The 23,374-nt window shown below is 47.2% G+C and overlaps 1 protein-coding gene across 3 annotated transcripts in view; it reads left to right on the top strand.

Moving 5' to 3' along the window:
- Positions 1-21,909, top strand: part of LOC148885927 (E3 ubiquitin-protein ligase SMURF2) — a 60,041-nt gene extending 38,132 nt beyond the window's left edge. For all 3 annotated transcript variants that reach the window (XM_089019060.1, XM_089019061.1, XM_089019062.1), the window contains 8 exons: positions 2,641-2,842; positions 17,749-17,852; positions 18,044-18,158; positions 18,313-18,491; positions 19,725-19,983; positions 20,446-20,647; positions 20,789-20,864; positions 21,092-21,909. In XM_089019060.1, coding sequence (XP_088875186.1) covers positions 2,641-2,842; positions 17,749-17,852; positions 18,044-18,158; positions 18,313-18,491; positions 19,725-19,983; positions 20,446-20,647; positions 20,789-20,864; positions 21,092-21,191 — 1,237 coding nt within the window. In that variant the 3' untranslated portion in view covers positions 21,192-21,909. The remainder of the gene's footprint in view (positions 1-2,640; positions 2,843-17,748; positions 17,853-18,043; positions 18,159-18,312; positions 18,492-19,724; positions 19,984-20,445; positions 20,648-20,788; positions 20,865-21,091) is intronic.
- The last annotated feature ends 1,465 nt before the right edge of the window (positions 21,910-23,374 follow it).

Genomic DNA, 23,374 nt, shown 5'->3' with positions numbered 1-23,374 from the left:
TCCAGCCCGAATGACATTCCGATATCACTGCTGTAGATCCTGCTTGTGTGGATCAGGGAGTCTATGTCCCTTTCGCTCTTAGCATACAGCTTTATGTCATCCATGTAGATGAGGTGACTGATCGTAGCTCCATTTCTGAGGCGGTATCCACAGCCTGTCTTGGCGATTATCTGGCTGAGGGGGTTCAGTCCTATGCAGAACAGCAGTGGGGAAAGTGCATCACCTTGGTATATGGCACATTTGATGGACACGTGTGTTAGTGGCTTGGCATTGGCTTCAAGTGTGGTTTTCCACATCCTCATCGAATTTGCAACGAAGGCTCTCAGGGTCCTGTTGACCTTATACAATTCCAAGCATTCAGTGATCCATGTGTGTGGCATCGAGTCATATGCTTTCTTGTAATCAATCCAGGCTGTGCACAGGTTGGTATGTCGGGACCTGCAGTCTTGAGTGACTGTTCTGTCAACCAGCAGCTGATGTTTGGCACCTCTAGTATCTCTACTAATGCCTTTCTGTGCTTTGCTCATGTATTGATCCATGTATCCACATATGATATAATGATGCCTGACATGAGCTTCCATGTTGTGGAGAGACAGGTTATTGGCCGATAGTTGGAAGGAACTGCACCCTTTGAGGAATCCTTCATGATCAGGATTGTTCGCCCTTCGGTTAGCCATCCTGGGTGAGTTCCATCAATCAGCAACTGGTTCATTTGTGCTGCTAGGCGCTCATGGAGAGCTGTGAGTTTCTTTAGCCAGTAGGTGTGGACCATATCCGGGCCTGGTGCCGTCCAGTTTTTCATACCTGAGACTCTTCCTTGTATATCTGCCGCTGTGATGGTAACTGGGTTCTGTTCAGGGAGGTTGCTGTGCTCCTCTTTCAGAGTCACCAGCCATTGTGCACTGCTGTTATGTGTGACCTCCTTCTCCCATATGCCTTTCCAGTATCTTTCAGTTTCCAGCCTTGGAGGGTCTGCTCTGCTGTTAGAACCCTGCCACTGAGCGTACACTCTTGCAGGTTGTGTTGCGAACAGCCTGTTTATTCTTCTGGCCTCATTCTCTTTCGTGTACCTCTTTAGGCGACTGGACAAGGCCTGGAGCCATGGTTTGGCAGTTTCGAGCGCTTCAGGTATGGTTATCTGCATGTACCTCTTGGGTATTGGCCTTTTATTCACACCTCTCTGGGTCTCCGTCAATTGACTCACATCTTTCCGAGCCGCCTTGATCTTGGCCTCCAACCGTCTTTTCCATGGTGGGTAATGAATCTCGTGGCTCTCATGGTTGCTCTTGTAGCCGAGCATCTCTAGGATCACTGATGCTGAGGTTTATATCAGCTCATTGGTTTCCGTGATCGTTCCGGTCGGGATCGTTCTCAGTGCTGCATTCACAGTTTCCATGAGACTTTCAGGTGGTACTTCACATAGCCGTTGTAATCGGTTTCTTAGTTGCCCAGTTTTCATTCTTGCCATGATCTTATCTCTCAGGTCAGTTGCTGCCTCGCTCAGCGTTTCATTCATTGGGGCTGGCTTCCCAATCTCATCATTCATTGGGGCTTGCCTCCCAATCTCTGGTTGAACCTCTTCCTCTGATGTGGCAGCCTGGGGCCCTTCACCTCAGAATTTGTATTGTACCTCATCAATCTGAAGTTGTGATAGCAATTGCCGTTTGTGGATATTGGAACACTACTAGTTGTTTTGTGGTCAACCGTGACTGTGGGTTTCGAGGTAACCATTCAGCCCCCATTCTCCGCATGTAACCCCTCTGACTAGGGTTGCTTGAGTAGTAGCATTCCAACAGAGCCATGTTATCGCATCTCGTCCATCTCCGCTTTGTTCCAGTAGCCCATTTTTCATCAGGGTGCTCTGGTTCCCCAGCACCTGACGCAGACCTTGTTTGGCCGGGCGACGTCTGAGCCGGCCTGGCATTCCGTTTATTGTCTCTCATCATTGTATGAGGTAGGCATTAGCGTGAAGGGTCTTGCCCAAGGACCCACACTGGATGATGTAACTAAAGAAAATAGAAAAGGGTGTTTTTATTTTATGTATAAACAAAGTAGTTGACTCGAATTAAAATTGTTTATATATTAGAATAATATATTTTACTCAAATACAAATGGTTTTTCATTTGCAATTTAGAAATATGCTTCAATGAATATACAGTAAAGTCTCGTTATATCGATATCGGATATATCGATAGTCCCGGTTATATCGATACTATTTCTATGCACGCACGGAGAAAATTACATGCAAACAGGGTCGGATATATCGATAGTCCCGGTTATATCGATATTTTTTCGGACTCCCTTGAATATCGATATAACGAGACTTTACTGTATTTTGTTTTATTTCAATCAGTTTTGGATGATTAGTAAAATCAGGCTCATCAATTTTAGAATTTGGCCCCTTTTTTAGACACTAGGGGGTTAACTGGGGGCCAGTTAACTTTTTAAATTTCCCAGATGCATCCTTGCAACTCTGAAAAGAGATTCTGATTATTTTTTATTTTCTTTTTTCGCTATTCCAAATTGTTAGTGTGACTGTCCTCGTCACGGTGTTGTTGAGTCTGAATATTAATCATGTCAGGCCTAGTTAAAGATGATTTTGTCTATGTCTCTTATGTTTCCATTTCTTTTGCCCATCAGTCGTCAGAACCCATTGAAGGATCAGGTCCAGCAGGCTTTGGTGTCTACAGGTCAGCTCCCAGATGAGGCAGAGTGCCTCACAGTACCCAAGTACAAACGAGACCTAGTCCAGAAGCTGAAGATTCTCCGACAGGAACTGTCTCAGCAGCAGCCGCAGGCCGGGCATTGTCGCATTGAAGTGTCCCGCGAGGAAATATTTGAGGTGAGGGGGGGAGGGGGGTTGACATCACTGCTTGTTATCACATCATCTGTGTCTTCCTGAGGGACCCTTTTGATGACTGCATGAGCTTCATAGAACGGGTGCCTAATTTTCGGTGTATGCTTACTCACAAGTCCCCCCTAAAATACAAGTCTTACAAGTCTTATTTTAGTGAGGTGGGTGTGTTTGAAATGCATTTCAATTCTTTCAAAAGGGTAAAGTTGATTTGATGCACAGGGAAACTGAGCCTCGGAAGTGGAGGTACCTCCGGTACATATAATGCTGACGCCGACTACACAAGTTCTGATGTAGGTTAACTGTTCCCGGTTATTTTTAGATTTACTCGTGAATGTGAACATTTTATCTTGTGCTTGTGTGTAGTCCCACAAACAATGCCCCTTGGCAGTTTGACTGTGACACACACACACGGAAGCTTTTCTGTTTCCAATTTCAAGCGGAGCTCTCTCTCATATGCCGGCTCACCAGAGGAGTGTTTCAGCTTCTGCCAATTGCATGGTCTTTATCGGCGCAACAACACCTGCAACAGACTACAGCACCCTCGTAAAATATGCGTCGGAATGTGCTGGAACAGCCATGTCTGTGAATCTGAGCGAAGGCATTTTTGTTGGCTGATCTCACCATGAGAGAGACAGACGGTGGGGCAACGCAGGTCCCTTCTCGGGTCTTCCAAAACGTTAACTCATGACTGAATGGTCAGGTGTTAGCCCGCGGGCTGTCAAAGCTTTCTAAATGTGTTCTTTTTGGTCGAGATAAAACTTTCCCTTCCCCTACCAACCCCCTCCGTGTTGTCTGCCTCATCTGAAGAGAAGAGTGGAACGTGGCGGTGAAAGAGGCTGTGTTATTACAGCCTTATGACTGTTTATTATAACTGCCCCTAATCCACTTTTAATGAACCCTGCCCTCAATACGTGAGTCGTCTGCACATGGGATGAACACGATCAAGCCGAGGCATGTCAGCAATGGACCGATTGGTTTAAACGGGGGACGCGGCGTATTGACATGGTGCAGGACTTTCCAGCCGTATCAAAAGCTGTGAAATTTCTATTTTGTTTAGTGTATGTGCGTCATTTTCATGGCTATTGTTGCCACATCGCTAATTCGACGATGTAATGCACAGTTGTCAAAGTCAAGGCCGTGGAGCCAAATCTGGCCCGCCACATCATTTTATTAATCCCACGAAAGCAAATCAAACTTGTTTAATTCAGTGATGCTTGCTTAAGTCCGAACCAAAATTTCAAATTGTCCCATGTAAACCACAATAATGTCATTGTAGCCGTTGAGGAAAGAGCACACACGACTGAATGTGGAGACGTGGTTATTCCAACGGCTAACAAGTGGACCTCAGCCAAACAGAAAATGCAGTGAAATATATGTGATATGAACCCGCCCCCTCCCGTGCACCTACTGGGTGAGATGCTTGGTCCTAGTGCCCGCCACACTGCCCCCCCAGAACCCCCAGGAGGAAAGTCAAGGTGAAAACTTTGCTGGGGGCTTGACCAGCCTGCCACATCGACTATGCAGTCATTCGTTCGGTGGTGCAGGTGACGTCATTCTGGCATGTGACCCGGGTGAGACCTGAGTGAGGGAATGACACTCAACTGGCATGCCGCGGTGAGGCAGGAGGTTTCGAAGGGCGTCCGTGACGTGGAACCTGGGCCGGCGAAATGTCCTCGCCCGCAACTAAATGAGCCGGTTTGAGCCTGTCTACTGAAATGCCCACCCTTCGCCCACCCATATCGAACACAAAACTCTTTTCACCGTGTTTGAGCACTCTAAACGGGCCATCGTACAGCGGCTGGAGAGGAGAGCGGTGAGCATCGTGACGCACAAAGACAAACCGCGCTGAGCTAAGAGCAGACGGAACAAATACTTTGGGGACACAGTGGTGAAATGGTGCTGGAGTCAGAGGCTCTCCTGGTAAAAAGGGGAAAGAAGGTGCACCCGAAGCTTCAGGCAGAAATTCACCAGGGACGTGGAGCGGCTGGCCGAACACGAACTCTGCCGAAGCGCCGTTTAGGTCTTCTTTCGGGGCCGAACGTAACCCGAGCAGGACCCACGGAAGTCGGTCGACCCAGTTACCGTCCGATAGCGCGGCCCGTAGCGCGGCTTTATGTGACCGGTGGAAACGTTCGCACATCCCGTTAGCCTGCGGGTGGTAGGCCATAGTGCGGTGTACCTACACACCCAAGGACTGTGCCATGGCCGACCAGAGCTCGGACACAAAATGGATTGGATTGGATATGCCTTTATTAGTCTCACAGTGGAGAAATGGGGACCCCTGTCCGAAGTGATGTCGGATGGCGTGCCGAAACGCGCGACCCAGGACGACAGAAATGTGCGTGCTATATCTGCCGAGGTCGTGGAGGATAGGGGGACTGATTCCGGCCACCTAGTGGTCCAATCGACCATAGTGAGGAGATGTGTGCAACCCTGCGAAGGAGGGAGGGGCCCGACCAGATCCACATGGACGTGGTCAAATCTCCTGGCCGGAATTGGAAACGTTACCAAGCTTGCCCGGGTGTGCCTGTGGACTTTGGCGCGCTGACATGCCACGCATGCAGCTGCCCACTTCCTGACGTCCTTTCGTAACCCAGGCCAGCCAAACTTGGCCTCAAGTAGTTTGGATTGGATTGGATTGGATTTGCCTTCATTAGTCTCGCAGTGGAGAAATTTACATTACACAGCAGCAAAGTCATGAAAGAAATGAAAGTAGAAAATAATACAAAATACAGGAGCTGCTGGAAAGGCAGCCACTCTCATGGCGCCGTGTTGAAGTCAAAAGAACAAAAAAACTATATAACAAATAACATGACAAAACAAAGACAGACATCTATTCTTAAGCACTTTCTGTACCCTCTTTATCAGAATCAGAATCATCTTTATTGCCAAATATGTAGAACACACAAGGAATTTGTTTATGACATAAAGCAGTTCCAGATGAAAGAGGAGAGTATCAAAGTGTCTCTTCACCAGTGGATCAGGGACATCATGATGGAATGAGCATGTCGACTACAAGCTAAATGTTGAAAGCAAACACGTAGCTGGAGCATCTATTGACGAAAAGTCCCTCATAAATCCGCTTCAATTCCAACCCGTGACAGTTCCATGTACTGTACGCATCGGCGCTCTGCGTTGACGCTCCTTCCTTCTTATCGCGGGCTCCTCAAGCCATGTATCCATCCAGCCACAGACTGTCCAACAGCACCGACCTTCCGCTGAACAAAGCGAGGCTGTGAGGATGCAGCCCATTACAGGCGCAAAAAACACAATAAGCAATAATACCATAGAAAATAAGAAGGGGCTCAGAGCTGACCCCTGGTGGAGTCCCACCTCCACCTTGAATTCCTCCGTCACACCGACAGCACACCTCACAACTCGAATGGCACCGACATTCCTCCAATTCAAAAACAGTACTGCCATATTCATGCTGCCGAAAAGGTGCAACCGCTCAGCACAGTCTCCTCCTTGATGAATGCCGTGGCCATAAATGCTGAAAAACAATCCGTATCCGTTCCACTCGACGCACAACAACACAAAGTGACAAAAGAAAAGACAAAAACAAGACAAAAACAACAAAAAAGCAAGGCTCATGAGAGCGCGTGACAAGCAATCGGCCACAGGGTTACATTTGCCGGCCACGTGCTGAATGTCTTTTGTGAATTCCGAAATGGCCGCTAAATGCCGTTGCTGTCGGGCCGACCACGGTTCGGTCACCTTTGACATGGCGAATGTTAGGAGTTTATGATCTACGTAGGCGGTGAACCGGCGCCCCTCGAGGAGGAAACGAAAATGGCGCTTTGCAAGATAGAGTGCTAACAACTCGCTGTCGAAAACACTATACTTGCGTTTGTTATCTTGCAGCTTCCGACTGAAAAATGCAAGGGGCTGCCATTCGTTCTCCACAAGTTGCCCCTAGGGCAACATCAGACGCATCGGTCGTCAAGGCCACCTGTGCGGTTGAGATCGGGTGGACCAAAAGAGTTGCACCCGCGAGAGCTTCCTTGGCTCGTTGAAAGGACTGTGCTCATTGCGGGGCCCACTCGACTGGGTCATTAGCCTTCTTTTTTCTCAAGGCGCCGTAGAGGGGTTGTAGGAGGTCGGCTGCGTGAGGAAGAAACCGGTTGTAAAAATTGATCATGCCCAAAAACTCCTTAACTGTGGCCGGGCGGGGGAAATTCACCACTGCCTGCACTTTGGCGGGTAAGGGGATGGCGCCCTGTGGAGAAATGCGGTGCCCCAAGAAATCGATATTGGACAGACCAAATTGGCACTTCACAGGGTTAACGATAAGGCCGTGCGAACCTCAGTTAAGGTCGACAGGTGTTCCTCCGGTGAAGGGCTCGCCACAAGGATGTCGTTTCGATAGACAAATACAAAATCACGGCCTCGCAAGACTGAGTCCATCAGTCTTTGAAAGGTCTTTGCCAACCCCTTCAGGGCAAAAGGCATGCGGAGAAATTCTAAGAGGCCAAAGGGGGTAATCACCGCAGTTTTTGGCACATCCTCTGCTTGTACCGGCACCTGGTGATAACCGCGAACTAGATCTACTTTCGAAAAGATCACGGCGCCGGCCAAACGTGCGGAAAAATCTTGAATGTGCGGGATGGGGTAACGGTCATGTGTGGTTACGTTATTAAGCCGACGAAACTCACCGCACGGTCGCCAAGAACCGTCACTTTTGTGTAATGGTGAGGCCCACGGGCTGTTGGAACGCCTCACAATGCCCAAGCGCTCCATCGTCGCGCACTCTCCTTTCACCATTGCCAAATTTTCCGCGTCGAGCCAAAAACTGCCGGGCCGCCCGTGGGGATGAAATGCTCTACCCCGTGTTTCGTATCAGAATTGGAAAAAGCGAGGGTAGTTAACGACGGGAAATCGGTCAGCAGACGTTCGTAAACGTTACCTGACGTTAAATAATTTGCGTGTGTTAACGCTCCGAGCCCTCCAGCCTCACACGGGACAGTCGCGAAAGAGATGGCGTCAATCAAACGACGGTTAGCAATGTCCACAAGTAGTCCGTGAGCACATGAAAAATCTGCGCCGATTATCGGAACTGTGATCGAGGCAACAATAAAGTTCCACTTGAATTCCCGTCCGTGGAAGCGCACAGTCACCGACCTGGACGAGCCGTTAGGTGCGCGCAGGGGAGGCCCGCATCCACCTGCCGTCTTGTCCGCGGCGGTGGGCGTCAGCAGGCTTACTTGTGCTCCGCTGTCCACAAGAAAACGTCTACCTGACGAAGAGTCCGTGATGAAAAGCAGCACCCACGGCTGCTACTGGGTGCCGGGCGTTGGAGATTCCCGGAGCCTCGTAGGAGCAGGGGGGTGCGCAGCGTTGAGCCTTGGCGCCGAACTGCTGATGGAAAAAGCAGATGGCTTTCCCGCGCCGCTTCTTCGATCCCACGACGGTCGGATCGATGCTCGACGTCACTTCACCCAGGCGTTCGGCCGTCACGCTTTGCACGACGAACCGCCACGTCGCCAGAAGCACTTGATCTGCTTCTTCCGCCAAACCATGATAGTCGCCGGTGGAGAGGCACGTCGAGTTAGCTAGCACGGCGCGCACTGCGGCCGGCAGCTGGCGAAGAAATATGTGGGGGAAAAGGAATCCGCCATCATTCGAATTTAAGAGCGACTGTATTTTGTCCATGAAATCCACTGCTGTTCCGTCGCTGAGTCCGGGAAGGGAAAGAAGTCTGTCTGCTCTCTAAGAGGCCGATAGCGTGAACCGCCTGAACAGCAGTTGTTTGAGCATGTCGTACTTCCCGCAGCGTGGGGGCACGCACAGTAGTTGCATCATGCGATGTGTTGTCAATTGGTCGAGGGACGCCACGACCATGTAATATTTTGGCTCATCTGTCGTGATGCCTCGTAGGTGGAAAACCGCTTCCACATGCTGGAACCACGAAGCGGGTCGCTGTGCCAGAACTCTGGCAACTTCGCGGCGTAGGCGACAACTGCGAGTTGGGGCGCCGGTCGTGGCGACATGGCCGTAGAAGACACATCTTCGTCTGTAACCATGAACATTTCCATCGTCAGGGTCACCAGTGTAGCCGTTGAGGAAAGAGCACACACGACTGGGTGTGGAGACGTGTTTATTCCAACGGCTAACAAGTGGATCTCAGCCAAACAGAAAATGCAATGAAATATATGTTATATGAACCCGCCCCCTCCCATGCACCTGCTGGGTGAGATGCTTGGTCCTAGTGCCCGCCATATCATTATTTTTTTTACTGCAAAATTGAAAACTAATTACAGTGGAACCTCGGTTTTCGAACGTCTCACAGTTCGAACAAATCGGAGTCCGAACAAAATATTTGAGAAATTCTTGCTTCGTAGTTCGAACACCAATCGGTGTTCGAACGCCAATACGACACATGAGTGCGTACGCGAGGGTGGGGTACTGAGCGGCGTACGGGTGTATCACTCTCTCTGTGACCAACTGTTGTCACTTGCGGACGTGTTGCATTTTGCTCTAGCGTTTAATATAGGTGTACGAAGAGTTTTAGCCCCTAATCATGCCTCCGAAGAAAGTAAGTGCTGCTAAAAGTGAAAAAAGAAAAGTAGTGCGTACAACTATTGCATTTAAGAAAGAAATATGAAGTAGGTGTGCTAGTGTCTGATCTGGCTAGGGAATACAGCATGGCGAAATCTACGATCAGTACGATATTAAAGAATAAGGAGGCTGTGAAATCTAGTGATGTGGCTGTGGGAGTGAGAGCAAGTGTCATTGGATAGATATTTGAAGAGAAAAGAACATCCTGTAGCCGAGTCATCCGTAGCTGTCACGTTCCCGAGCGAGAATGACGGCAGCTGACTCGTCGGAACGAAGTGGAATGTTTGAGATCCCAAAGCAGGCGGCAGAGACGTACTACCCAAGCAGGATGTTTATTCACAAATAAAAGAAAACACAGCGAGTAAGAAGGCAGGGGGTGATCCGACCCGCTTACTACGCCAAAAAGCTAATGGCACACGAGGGTGCAAAATGACGCAATCCCGGAAGATGACATCAATTTACGCAGGGGACGCAGGGAAAATACCTCGGACCGGATACACTCGCGCATCGAAGGAAGAGTCCAGGTACGGTAGAGTGGCGAGGTGAGGCAATCATGATCGCGAACCGTATAAATGCCCCGTGTCCGTGATTAGAGAATTGACAGCAGGTGGAGAACGGCCGGGAGAGGCAGCCCCGCCCCCCGCTGTCAACTCGCAAGTGACAGGAGCAAAGAGATGGTTTCGGTGTTCGAACAAATCGCTTTTCGAACAGGGTTCTTGAACGGATTATGGTTGAGAACAGTGGTGGAATCACTGTACATGTATTCATTAATTTGTTGTGTGCTCCATATGTAATATGTGGAGGAGGTTAAACATTCTAATGGCTTGCCTAAATTCATAATGGCCCCCAAGAAGAAACCATAACTACAATATGCAGGGATCCCAGACGTCCGCTCTTCTTCTTCTTTTCCTTTGGGCTTTTCCCTTCAAGGGGTCGCCACAGCAAATCAGTGTCCTCCGTCTTTAGAGGTTTGATCCGCATGTTTGTTTTGGCCAAGCTTTTACGTCGGATGCCCTTCCTGACACAACCCTCTGTATTTATCCGGGCTTGGAACCGGCACAAGAAGGCTTACGTCCCGTTGTGGCTACAGAACAAGCAACTCGCTCAGTAACAGACTCCCAAACACACATTAGCCGAATTTCGCTATTTTCGCCAAAGTGATATTTTCTATTTTCATATAAAATTTCTTTTATTTCAGTATACAACCGCTAAAACATTTGTTGTGATAGGATGATCAGAATGCGTAGTGCTTGAGTCGGCATGCTTTCGTGTGTTTTGGTCGATGTCGGTTGCTTCCGTTGACGATCGGGATCGACCCAGTTACCGTCCGATAGCGCGGCCCGTAGCGCGGCTTTATGTGACCGGTGGAAACGTTCGCACATCCCGTTAGCCTGCGGGTGGTAGGCCATAGTGCGGTGTACCTACACACCCAAGGACTGTGCCATGGCCGACCAGAGCTCGGACACAAAATGGATTGGATTGGATATGCCTTTATTAGTCTCACAGTGGAGAAATGGGGACCCCTGTCCGAAGTGATGTCGGATGGCGTGCCGAAACGCGCGACCCAGGACGACAGAAATGTGCGTGCTATATCTGCCGAGGTCGTGGAGGATAGGGGGACTGATTCCGGCCACCTAGTGGTCCAATCGACCATAGTGAGGAGATGTGTGCAACCCTGCGAAGGAGGGAGGGGCCCGACCAGATCCACATGGACGTGGTCAAATCTCCTGGCCGGAATTGGAAACGTTACCAAGCTTGCCCGGGTGTGCCTGTGGACTTTGGCGCGCTGACATGCCACGCATGCAGCTGCCCACTTCCTGACGTCCTTTCGTAACCCAGGCCAGCCAAACTTGGCCTCAAGTAGTTTGGATTGGATTGGATTGGATTTGCCTTCATTAGTCTCGCAGTGGAGAAATTTACATTACACAGCAGCAAAGTCATGAAAGAAATGAAAGTAGAAAATAATACAAAATACAGGAGCTGCTGGAAAGGCAGCCACTCTCATGGCGCCGTGTTGAAGTCAAAAGAACAAAAAAACTATATAACAAATAACATGACAAAACAAAGACAGACATCTATTCTTAAGCACTTTCTGTACCCTCTTTATCAGAATCAGAATCATCTTTATTGCCAAATATGTAGAACACACAAGGAATTTGTTTATGACATAAAGCAGTTCCAGATGAAAGAGGAGAGTATCAAAGTGTCTCTTCACCAGTGGATCAGGGACATCATGATGGAATGAGCATGTCGACTACAAGCTAAATGTTGAAAGCAAACACGTAGCTGGAGCATCTATTGACGAAAAGTCCCTCATAAATCCGCTTCAATTCCAACCCGTGACAGTTCCATGTACTGTACGCATCGGCGCTCTGCGTTGACGCTCCTTCCTTCTTATCGCGGGCTCCTCAAGCCATGTATCCATCCAGCCACAGACTGTCCAACAGCACCGACCTTCCGCTGAACAAAGCGAGGCTGTGAGGATGCAGCCCATTACAGGCGCAAAAAACACAATAAGCAATAATACCATAGAAAATAAGAAGGGGCTCAGAGCTGACCCCTGGTGGAGTCCCACCTCCACCTTGAATTCCTCCGTCACACCGACAGCACACCTCACAACTCGAATGGCACCGACATTCCTCCAATTCAAAAACAGTACTGCCATATTCATGCTGCCGAAAAGGTGCAACCGCTCAGCACAGTCTCCTCCTTGATGAATGCCGTGGCCATAAATGCTGAAAAACAATCCGTATCCGTTCCACTCGACGCACAACAACACAAAGTGACAAAAGAAAAGACAAAAACAAGACAAAAACAACAAAAAAGCAAGGCTCATGAGAGCGCGTGACAAGCAATCGGCCACAGGGTTACATTTGCCGGCCACGTGCTGAATGTCTTTTGTGAATTCCGAAATGGCCGCTAAATGCCGTTGCTGTCGGGCCGACCACGGTTCGGTCACCTTTGACATGGCGAATGTTAGGAGTTTATGATCTACGTAGGCGGTGAACCGGCGCCCCTCGAGGAGGAAACGAAAATGGCGCTTTGCAAGATAGAGTGCTAACAACTCGCTGTCGAAAACACTATACTTGCGTTTGTTATCTTGCAGCTTCCGACTGAAAAATGCAAGGGGCTGCCATTCGTTCTCCACAAGTTGCCCCTAGGGCAACATCAGACGCATCGGTCGTCAAGGCCACCTGTGCGGTTGAGATCGGGTGGACCAAAAGAGTTGCACCCGCGAGAGCTTCCTTGGCTCGTTGAAAGGACTGTGCTCATTGCGGGGCCCACTCGACTGGGTCATTAGCCTTCTTTTTTCTCAAGGCGCCGTAGAGGGGTTGTAGGAGGTCGGCTGCGTGAGGAAGAAACCGGTTGTAAAAATTGATCATGCCCAAAAACTCCTTAACTGTGGCCGGGCGGGGGAAATTCACCACTGCCTGCACTTTGGCGGGTAAGGGGATGGCGCCCTGTGGAGAAATGCGGTGCCCCAAGAAATCGATATTGGACAGACCAAATTGGCACTTCACAGGGTTAACGATAAGGCCGTGCGAACCTCAGTTAAGGTCGACAGGTGTTCCTCCGGTGAAGGGCTCGCCACAAGGATGTCGTTTCGATAGACAAATACAAAATCACGGCCTCGCAAGACTGAGTCCATCAGTCTTTGAAAGGTCTTTGCCAACCCCTTCAGGGCAAAAGGCATGCGGAGAAATTCTAAGAGGCCAAAGGGGGTAATCACCGCAGTTTTTGGCACATCCTCTGCTTGTACCGGCACCTGGTGATAACCGCGAACTAGATCTACTTTCGAAAAGATCACGGCGCCGGCCAAACGTGCGGAAAAATCTTGAATGTGCGGGATGGGGTAACGGTCATGTGTGGTTACGTTATTAAGCCGACGAAACTCACCGCACGGTCGCCAAGAACCGTCACTTTTGTGTAATGGTGAGGCCCACGGGCTGTTGGAACGCCTCACAATGCCCAAGCGCTCCATCGTCGCGCACTCTCCTTTCACCATTGCCAAATTTTCCGCGTCGAGCCAAAAACTGCCGGGCCGCCCGTGGGGATGAAATGCTCTACCCCGTGTTTCGTATCAGAATTGGAAAAAGCGAGGGTAGTTAACGACGGGAAATCGGTCAGCAGACGTTCGTAAACGTTACCTGACGTTAAATAATTTGCGTGTGTTAACGCTCCGAGCCCTCCAGCCTCACACGGGACAGTCGCGAAAGAGATGGCGTCAATCAAACGACGGTTAGCAATGTCCACAAGTAGTCCGTGAGCACATGAAAAATCTGCGCCGATTATCGGAACTGTGATCGAGGCAACAATAAAGTTCCACTTGAATTCCCGTCCGTGGAAGCGCACAGTCACCGACCTGGACGAGCCGTTAGGTGCGCGCAGGGGAGGCCCGCATCCACCTGCCGTCTTGTCCGCGGCGGTGGGCGTCAGCAGGCTTACTTGTGCTCCGCTGTCCACAAGAAAACGTCTACCTGACGAAGAGTCCGTGATGAAAAGCAGCACCCACGGCTGCTACTGGGTGCCGGGCGTTGGAGATTCCCGGAGCCTCGTAGGAGCAGGGGGGTGCGCAGCGTTGAGCCTTGGCGCCGAACTGCTGATGGAAAAAGCAGATGGCTTTCCCGCGCCGCTTCTTCGATCCCACGACGGTCGGATCGATGCTCGACGTCACTTCACCCAGGCGTTCGGCCGTCACGCTTTGCACGACGAACCGCCACGTCGCCAGAAGCACTTGATCTGCTTCTTCCGCCAAACCATGATAGTCGCCGGTGGAGAGGCACGTCGAGTTAGCTAGCACGGCGCGCACTGCGGCCGGCAGCTGGCGAAGAAATATGTGGGGGAAAAGGAATCCGCCATCATTCGAATTTAAGAGCGACTGTATTTTGTCCATGAAATCCACTGCTGTTCCGTCGCTGAGTCCGGGAAGGGAAAGAAGTCTGTCTGCTCTCTAAGAGGCCGATAGCGTGAACCGCCTGAACAGCAGTTGTTTGAGCATGTCGTACTTCCCGCAGCGTGGGGGCACGCACAGTAGTTGCATCATGCGATGTGTTGTCAATTGGTCGAGGGACGCCACGACCATGTAATATTTTGGCTCATCTGTCGTGATGCCTCGTAGGTGGAAAACCGCTTCCACATGCTGGAACCACGAAGCGGGTCGCTGTGCCAGAACTCTGGCAACTTCGCGGCGTAGGCGACAACTGCGAGTTGGGGCGCCGGTCGTGGCGACATGGCCGTAGAAGACACATCTTCGTCTGTAACCATGAACATTTCCATCGTCAGGGTCACCAGTGTAGCCGTTGAGGAAAGAGCACACACGACTGAATGTGGAGACGTGTTTATTCCAACGGCTAACAAGTGGACCTCAGCCAAACAGAAAATGCAGTGAAATATATGTGATGTGAACCCGCCCCCTCCCGTGCACCTACTGGGTGAGATGCTTGGTCCTAGTGCCCGCCATATCATTATTTTTTTTTTACTGCAAAATTGAAAACTAATTACAGTGGAACCTCGGTTTTCGAACGTCTCACAGTTCGAACAAATCGGAGTCCGAACAAAATATTTGAGAAATTCTTGCTTCGTAGTTCGAACAACAATCGGTGTTCGAACGCCAATACGACACATGAGTGCGTACGCGAGGGTGGGGTACTGAGCGGCGTACGGGTGTATCACTCTCTCTGTGACCAACTGTTGTCACTTGCGGACGTGTTGCGTTTTGCTCTAGCGTTTAATATAGGTGTACAAAGAGTTTTAGCCCCTAATCATGCCTCCGAAGAAAGTAAGTGCTGCTAAAAGTGAAAAAAGAAAAGTAGTGCGTACAACTATTGCATTTAAGAAAGAAATATGAAGTAGGTGTGCAAGTGTCTGATCTGGCTAGGGAATACAGCATGGCGAAATCTACGATCAGTACGATATGAAAGAATAAGGAGGCTGTGAAATCTAGTGATGTGGCTGTGGGAGTGAGAGCAAGTGTCATTGGATAGATATTTGAAGAGAAAAGAACATCCTGTAGCCGAGTCATCTGTAGCTGTCACGTTCCCGAGCGAGAATGACGGCAGCTGACTCGTCGGAACGTAGTGGAATGTTTGGGATCCCAAAGCAGGCGGCAGAGACGTACTAACCAAGCAGGATGTTTATTCACAAATCAAAGAAAACACAGCGAGTAAGAAGTTCAGGGGGTGATCCGACCCGCTTACTACGCCAAAAAGCAAATGGCACACCAGGGTGCAAAATGACGCAATCCCGGAAGATGACATCAATTTACGCAGGGGACGCAGGGAAAATACCTCGGACCGGATACACTCGCGCATCGAAGGAAGAGTCCAGGTACGGTAGAGTGGCGAGGTGAGGCAATCATGATCGCGAACCGTATAAATGCCCCGTGTCCGTGATTAGAGAATTGACAGCAGGTGGAGAACGGCCGGGAGAGGCAGCCCCGCCCCCCGCTGTCAACTCGCAAGTGACAGGAGCAAAGAGATGGTTTCGGTGTTCGAACAAATCGCTTTTCGAACAGGGTTCTTGAACGGATTATGGTCGAGAACCGAGGTATCACTGTACATGTATTCATTAATTTGTTGTGTGCTCCATATGTAATATGTGGAGGAGGTTAAACATTCTAATGGCTTCCCTAAATTCATAATGGCCCCCAAGAAGAAACCATAACTACAATATGCAGGGATCCCAGACGTCCGCTCTTCTTCTTCTTTTCCTTTGGGCTTTTCCCTTCAAGGGGTCGCCACAGCAAATCAGTGTCCTCCGTCTTTAGAGGTTTGATCCGCATGTTTGTTTTGGCCAAGCTTTTACGTCGGATGCCCTTCCTGACACAACCCTCTGTATTTATCCGGGCTTGGGGCCGGCACAAAAATACTTATGTCCCTTTGTGGCTACAGAACAAGCAACTCGCTCAGTAACAGACTCCCAAACACACATTAGCCGAATTTCGCTATTTTCGCCAAAGTGATATTTTCTATTTTCATATAAAATTTCTTTTATTTCAGTATACAACCGCTAAAACATTTGTTGTGATAGGATGATCAGAATGCGTAGTGCTTGCTTTCGGCATGCTTTCGTGTGTTTTGGTCGATGTCGGTTGCTTCCGTTGACGATCGGGATCGCTCGGTAGTAAAATTCCACGAGACTGAGCGCGATGAAACGAGAAAACAAATATGGCAGCTCCCTTACCGCGCTTTTCTCCAGTAACCTTGCGCTAAACATCTTCACTTTTTTGGTACTTCTATGTTTAATGTGCTAATAGTATAAACAGTGTAGGCTAGATATATCGAGAGATTTTGTTTTGATGTAAAGCTTACGTGCACGTGTTCCGTGCGATTGCTCGCTCGGGAGAGCACACGACTTTTCACATTGTAAAGATGTCGTGGAAGAGAGATATCCCACACAAGAGTGATAGTGGAACGGTGACGTCTCTGGATGGAGGGATAAAGAATTGGGCATGGTTAGAAAAACAAGTCGACGGATGCCCGCTTTCAGATTTCATACTCAAACATACAAATCCCGGGAAAGCCATTTGCAGTCTTTGCGGTGGAAACGCAAAGGTGGGCTGTCAGTCAAAGAGCCTTGTGAGGGAAGCAAGGCACGCAGAGAAAAAAGATTGAGAAAGCAGAATTACAAACTACCTGGTGAGTCATTGGAATTCACCGGTTATTATTCGAATTAAGGAAATTATGATAGGGCATGTTTGTTACATTTGACCTGTAGTATACTACATATTATTTTCATGATGATAATAATAACAATACTAAACTAGGTAACTTGAATAAGACCTGATGGGGGATGACCAAAGTTGGTGAAAAACCGAAAAACCTCTATAAACATAATCAATTGTATTTGTATAATTAGTATATAGCAGATATTTCATATGCAATCTTGAATGTCATAAATGTACAGCCCCCTTGACCTGATGCCGATCTGTTTCATTTTCCTTTCTTTTAATTTCCATTGGCTGGGATCCCTGGGCCTAGGTCCAAAAATGAGTTGGACACCCTTGATTTAATGTTGACGATTGTCAATTGTGTATGGGACTGAAAATTTCATGGAATTCAAATCAACAATAAAATGCTACATTTCAGTCAATCGCCACACTTTTTTTTACATCCACATTCATTTACATAGAAGTGTTTGTTTTGGAGAAATGCAATCCACAGTTTTACATGTCATTGTTTTATGGAACGTGGAAAGTTGAAGTGGTAAAGCCACAGATGATTTTTGATTATTATGGACTGATTTATGTAGCCGTCACACTCAATTGGTCAGGTTTTGTGACGTTGTCGGATTTTATAAACTGTTCTTGATAAGGTTGGATTACTGCGCCACAGGAATCCTATCGACAAGTGATGAAGATGAGGCCCAAAGACTTATGGAAACGGCTAATGGTGAAATTTCGGGGAGAAGAAGGACTTGATTATGGCGGAGTGGCCAGGTAGGAAAGAGATAAAACCCGACCGGGCCTTGCTGTGAATAGCGAACATTCACAAGTTATTGACACCCCCTCAAAAATAATACTACTTATCCGCGAAGATTATAATTTGGGAATGCTGAAGGGTAAATATGCGGGAGTTCCCTTCGCAGTATGTTCGTCAACTTTTTTCTCTTTGTTTGTTCTCCGTCCAGGGAGTGGCTCTATCTGCTTTCACATGAGATGTTGAACCCGTACTACGGCCTGTTCCAGTACTCGCGCGATGACATCTACACGCTGCAGATTAACCCGGATTCTGCAGTCAACCCCGTGAGTCATACTTACTGTAATGCGGGGTCAAAAGCCGAGGCTCCTGTTGCCGTAAAGAATGTGGCGGTCGAATACGCTTCAATGCCACTGCAACATGGGAGCGCGTTCCACGTGGAAATCCTTCGTTCAACTTGCACGTGTCCTCTTGGTCTAGGAGCACTTGTCGTACTTCCACTTTGTGGGTCGTATCATGGGGATGGCGGTATTCCATGGCCACTACATAGATGGTGGCTTTACCCTACCCTTCTACAAACAACTGCTCGGTAAACCCATCACCCTGGACGACATGGAGTCCGTCGACCCGGACCTGCACAACAGTCTTGTTTGGATTCTGTACGTAAGAGATAAGTTTTTGTGGGGAAAAAAAGATCTCTCTGAGGGTTTTTTATATTTCATTGAAATGTTAAAAAAAGATTGAAAGGACAACCGACGCCTCCCGACAAGTTGTGTCCATAATTTGTAAAATCACTTCAAATGACTTCCACTGAGCGTATTTTACAAAGATTCCACCGCATATAGCTAGATTTTACGTTTTAAGACTCGCGCTGAATATTCAGGAAGTCTTCTTTTTGAGTTGGTGACGATTCCTGACGTCACGTCACGGAAGGAACGCCCCTGACCGAGAAAGCGACACACAATGCATTTTGGGCTACTTTGTTTGGTCTGAAAATTTCGTGTTGATGGCGAAATTCGAAGGAAAACACATAAATAACGTGATGGTGAATCGTTGTGTGTTGCACCAAGACAACTATTTGATATTCGCTGACACAAATTCCCAGCAGACAAATCAACCCATTTCCAACGGAGCTTGGGCGCCATCTTGTGCATTTTCTGGGACGCGACATTGCAGTCCAGACGGCTCAAAATGACACGGAAGGACTTCTTTAATGAATTGCAAACAGTTATGCTTTCCTCTTCAGAACGATTTGAATCATATTCATAACTGGATGAGTAACAAGAAAGCATATTCTCCGAATCTGAAGCCATTGTTTTGATTCTCCAGCAAGGCAAGACGTCTTGGCGTGACGTCATGAGCTGGGGGCGGGACTTTCTGAAAATGCCCAATTCGCAGCTCCATTTTTTTGCAGTTTTAGCACACTTGAAGTCATTTTTATTGGTGTTTTGCATTTGACTAAAAATATCATACTGAGTGTTTTGGGTATTTTAGATGCTATAAAATGTTTTTCTGATGTCAGTTAGCAAACAAAAAACTGGTGTCTGTTGTCCTTTAAGTCCAACTCACCCACAAATACTGTAGCATGTCGAGTTTAAGCCAGTTGGCTGTTGAGCCAAAAGCCTCAGTCGGACCTGGTTGCTGCATGACAGCACCCTCTAGCTTCTAATGTCGAGCAAAGATGAAGGACTCGGGAGATGGACTTTTATGTTCTATATTTTGAGTTCTTTGCATCACTTATTAAGGGACATGTATGTCATTCAAACTAAGTGCGCCTTTTCGGATTTGGACCACAACTAAAATCCGTCGTTCAAAAGCGTGTTATTAGATACCGTCTCTAAATTAGTGATTAGTGACTTAAAATGGTAATTTAGCCTGTGATGACCCCGCAGGGACAATGACATCACAGGCGTCCTGGACCATACCTTCTGTGTAGAACACAATGCCTACGGGGAGATCATCCAGCATGAGCTCAAGCCCAACGGGAAAAGTATCTCCGTGACGCAGGATACAAAGAAAGAGTATGTCCGCCTGTACGTCAACTGGCGCTTCCTGAGGGGCATCGAGGCTCAGTTCCTCGCTCTGCAGAAGGGCTTCAACGAAGTCATCCCTCAACACCTGTTGAAGGCTTTTGACGAGAAAGAGCTTGAGGTACTTTCAATTTGTCACGTCAGTTTGATTCGGGGTTGGAGTGGTACAGTCATTGACACAAACAAGTAAGGAGAGCCAGCGCGACTCTCAATATAAACTAAGATATTAGTCGTTTTTCACAGAGGATAAAGAATATACGCCTAAGTGTTGCTCCACGGTTGAGTTTAAATATGAGGTCCTTAAGTATTTACTGTTACACCTGAATGCGATCTGTTATCCCGTGTGAGGCATTTTCCATTAAGTATTAGCATCAAGCTAGCTGACGCATTTCTAAGTTAAAATGATTGGATTTTTTGGGAATAAACAACCCGCAGTGGTCTTTGTTTGACGTTTAGCTTAACAACTCAAAGTGGAAGTAGCATTAAACATCCTGAGTGCTATTATTAGCTTTTTTTTAATAGATCTGACAATCTACCGCTTATTAGGAAGTGAATTAACCATGTTCCATTCTTCGTCCCGCAGCTGATTGTATGCGGCCTTGGTAAAATTGACATCACTGACTGGAAGTCCAACACGCGGCTCAAACATTGCACTCCCGACAGTAACATTGTCAAGTGGTTCTGGAAAGCCGTGGAATCTTTTGATGAAGAGCGAAGAGCCCGACTGCTGCAATTTGTCACGGGTTCTTCCAGGGTTCCGCTGCAGGGCTTCAAGGCCCTCCAAGGTAAAGTGACGCCAATGGGAAATCCAAATAATAATAATAATACATTTCATTTTCCTTTCAAAACTTGGACTGCTGTCCATATTTGCCAGTGTCCGTCGGCCCATTTTAACCGAAGCGTTCTTTTATTTTCCTGGAATGTAGGCGCGGCTGGACCACGGCTATTCACCATACACCAGATTGATGCCAACACCAACAACCTCCCCAAAGCCCACACGTGGTGAGGAAACATATTTATTTTAGGCGCTGTGACCTCTTTCGTAGCAAAAGTAAGAAAAAACATCAACAACTCACAAAAAACAAGTACATTTTTTTCCTAATCTACACGGACAAGTGTATCGAGCGCGCATCTCAAGTATCGTTGACAAAATGCTCCCAAAACAAATGCATTTCCTTGAACTCCTTCATGTTTTTTACCTTCTCACCTTCTCCTATTTTATTTGACAGTTTCAATCGGATCGACATTCCTCCCTATGAAAACTATGACAAACTATATGACAAGTTGCTCACTGCCATCGAGGAGACGTGTGGCTTCGCCGTGGAGTGACTCTGCGTTAGAGTGGCGTGCAACAAACAGCTGAAGTCACGTGGTTTGGCGATGCCCCCCCCCCCCTCCCCTTTTCTTGTGTTTTTTACATACATACACACACGCATCGAACACTCGGTGGCCTTTTTTTGTGATGAAAGGGCAGGGAAAAAAATCCCCGCAGCTGCTAATAACTCAGACTATTTACTAACTTGTGGAACATGCAGGATATTGGTCGACTCTTCCTCTTTTTCTATGTTGATTCAAGCATTTGAAAAGGACGACTAATCTATGTAGCAAGGAGCACTCAGAACCAACAGATACACACGTGCTCCATTAGCTCGAGTACAGGGGAATTTCATTGAGCTCACCATCACCACTTGCAAACGTGAATTCTCCACACGGAGTGTGCCTTGGACTGCTCACACGGGAACGAGCCGTTCATGCCGAGGCCAATGGGGATACTGCGTACTACTCTGAATTTGCCGGACGCATTTCCATCACTCTCCAAAGACTGCGGCCAGGAACTCAGTGAGGCGCCGCGCAAGCTGCATTCTGCTTGTCGCTCATCAACACCGATTTTTTTGCAACGAGTATACGTGAAACAAGTGCTTGCATTTACTTATTTTTATATTGTGACAGGGTTAATGGAAGAAAAAGAATACATTTCTGGTAGATCTAATTTATTGCTGGTATATATATTCATCCACTTTAAAGTCCAGTATGTATGTATGTATATATATATATATATATATATATATATATATATATATATATATATATATATATATATATATATATATATATATATATATATATATATATATATATATATATATATATATATATATATATCCCATTTCCATCTATTGCTTCAGAAAAACAATGTTATTGATTAAATGATAAAATGAATTAAGCACAGAAATAAGCAGTATGGTTTTTAACCCAGTATGTTTTTTTTCAACACTTTCTAATCTTTAATAGGAGGCATATCTTGGAGGTTTGTAAATCATAAAACACACATACACGCCAAAATAGCCATTGTTTAATCTTTTTTAAACCAAGCAGACCCTTGATGTTGTTTTGGAGGCACCTCATGTTTTATTTTGTTTTTTTAAACCATCAATCACTCATCACGAATAGGGTTTTATGCATGAATTCAAATGCACGTTTTTGTTCTTTGACTCAAAAGTCTTTGAATACCATCCGGTGTTGAATTCTATCAGCATTTGCCTGACTTTGACCCCCCCACATATATCTGCGTCTATTGACTGATTGATTTTCGAACAAAGCCTACAAACACTATTGATGCCCCCGGCCACAAAAAAATAATAATAAACAGAATAAGTCTCTGGACATATTCTCAGGGGTTTAAACGCTCACCTTGTATTGTTGTTTTTAACCAGCACATAGAAGCAAATTGACCATTGTACCTTGTTTTCGAAGTAATGCGTGTCCGCATTGTTTGGGCATACAGTAAGTCAGGGGTGTCAAAGTCATTTTTTGCCGCGGGCCACATGTAAATGTACATTTCTCCACTGCGAGACTAATATAGGCAAATCCAATCCAATCCAATCCAATTGTAGTTATGGTTTCCTCTCGAGGGCCGTTATGAATTTGGGGAACCCGTTAGAATGTTTAAATCACTTCAAATATTACATATAGAGCACACAGCAAATTAATGAATAACTCGTTTTCAAATCTGAAGTCAAGAATAATGACTTATTGTGGTTGACATCCAAAAATATGAAATTTTGGCTCAGATTTTAGCAATCATCATGGAATTTAACAAGTTTGATTTGCTTTCGCGGGCCGAAAAAAATGATGTGGCGGGCCGGATTTGGCCCGCGGGCCTTGACTTTGACACCTGTGCAGTAAGTGTTGCACTTTGAAACACTTGCTTGGTTGGACAAGACCTGAATGAGATTGCCTCTTGTTATACTCTTCTCTTCATAATGTTCCATTTGTAAGATTATTTTCCCCAATTCAACAAAAAAACATTGGATGTTTTCTAATAGATGCTACCTGTTTTGCCATCTCTCTGACCGTGGACTGTTCTTCACATTTGCATACACTCGCACCCCAAAAAAAACTTCTGTTACTCTTTCATGTAAACAAGTGTATGCAAAGTGACGATTGTCCCGACATGGTGCTTTGTACAGTAAAAACAAATATTGTTCATATATGTGGATCAAACCACCTGT

Source organism: Hippocampus bargibanti, linkage group LG17 (assembly GCF_051943395.1).
Source record: "Hippocampus bargibanti isolate YZ-2025 linkage group LG17, ASM5194339v1, whole genome shotgun sequence".
In the NCBI taxonomy this organism is placed as follows: domain Eukaryota; kingdom Metazoa; phylum Chordata; class Actinopteri; order Syngnathiformes; family Syngnathidae; genus Hippocampus; species Hippocampus bargibanti.
The sequence above is the reverse complement of the archived record's forward strand: the minus strand, read 5'-3'. Positions and strand labels throughout refer to the sequence as shown.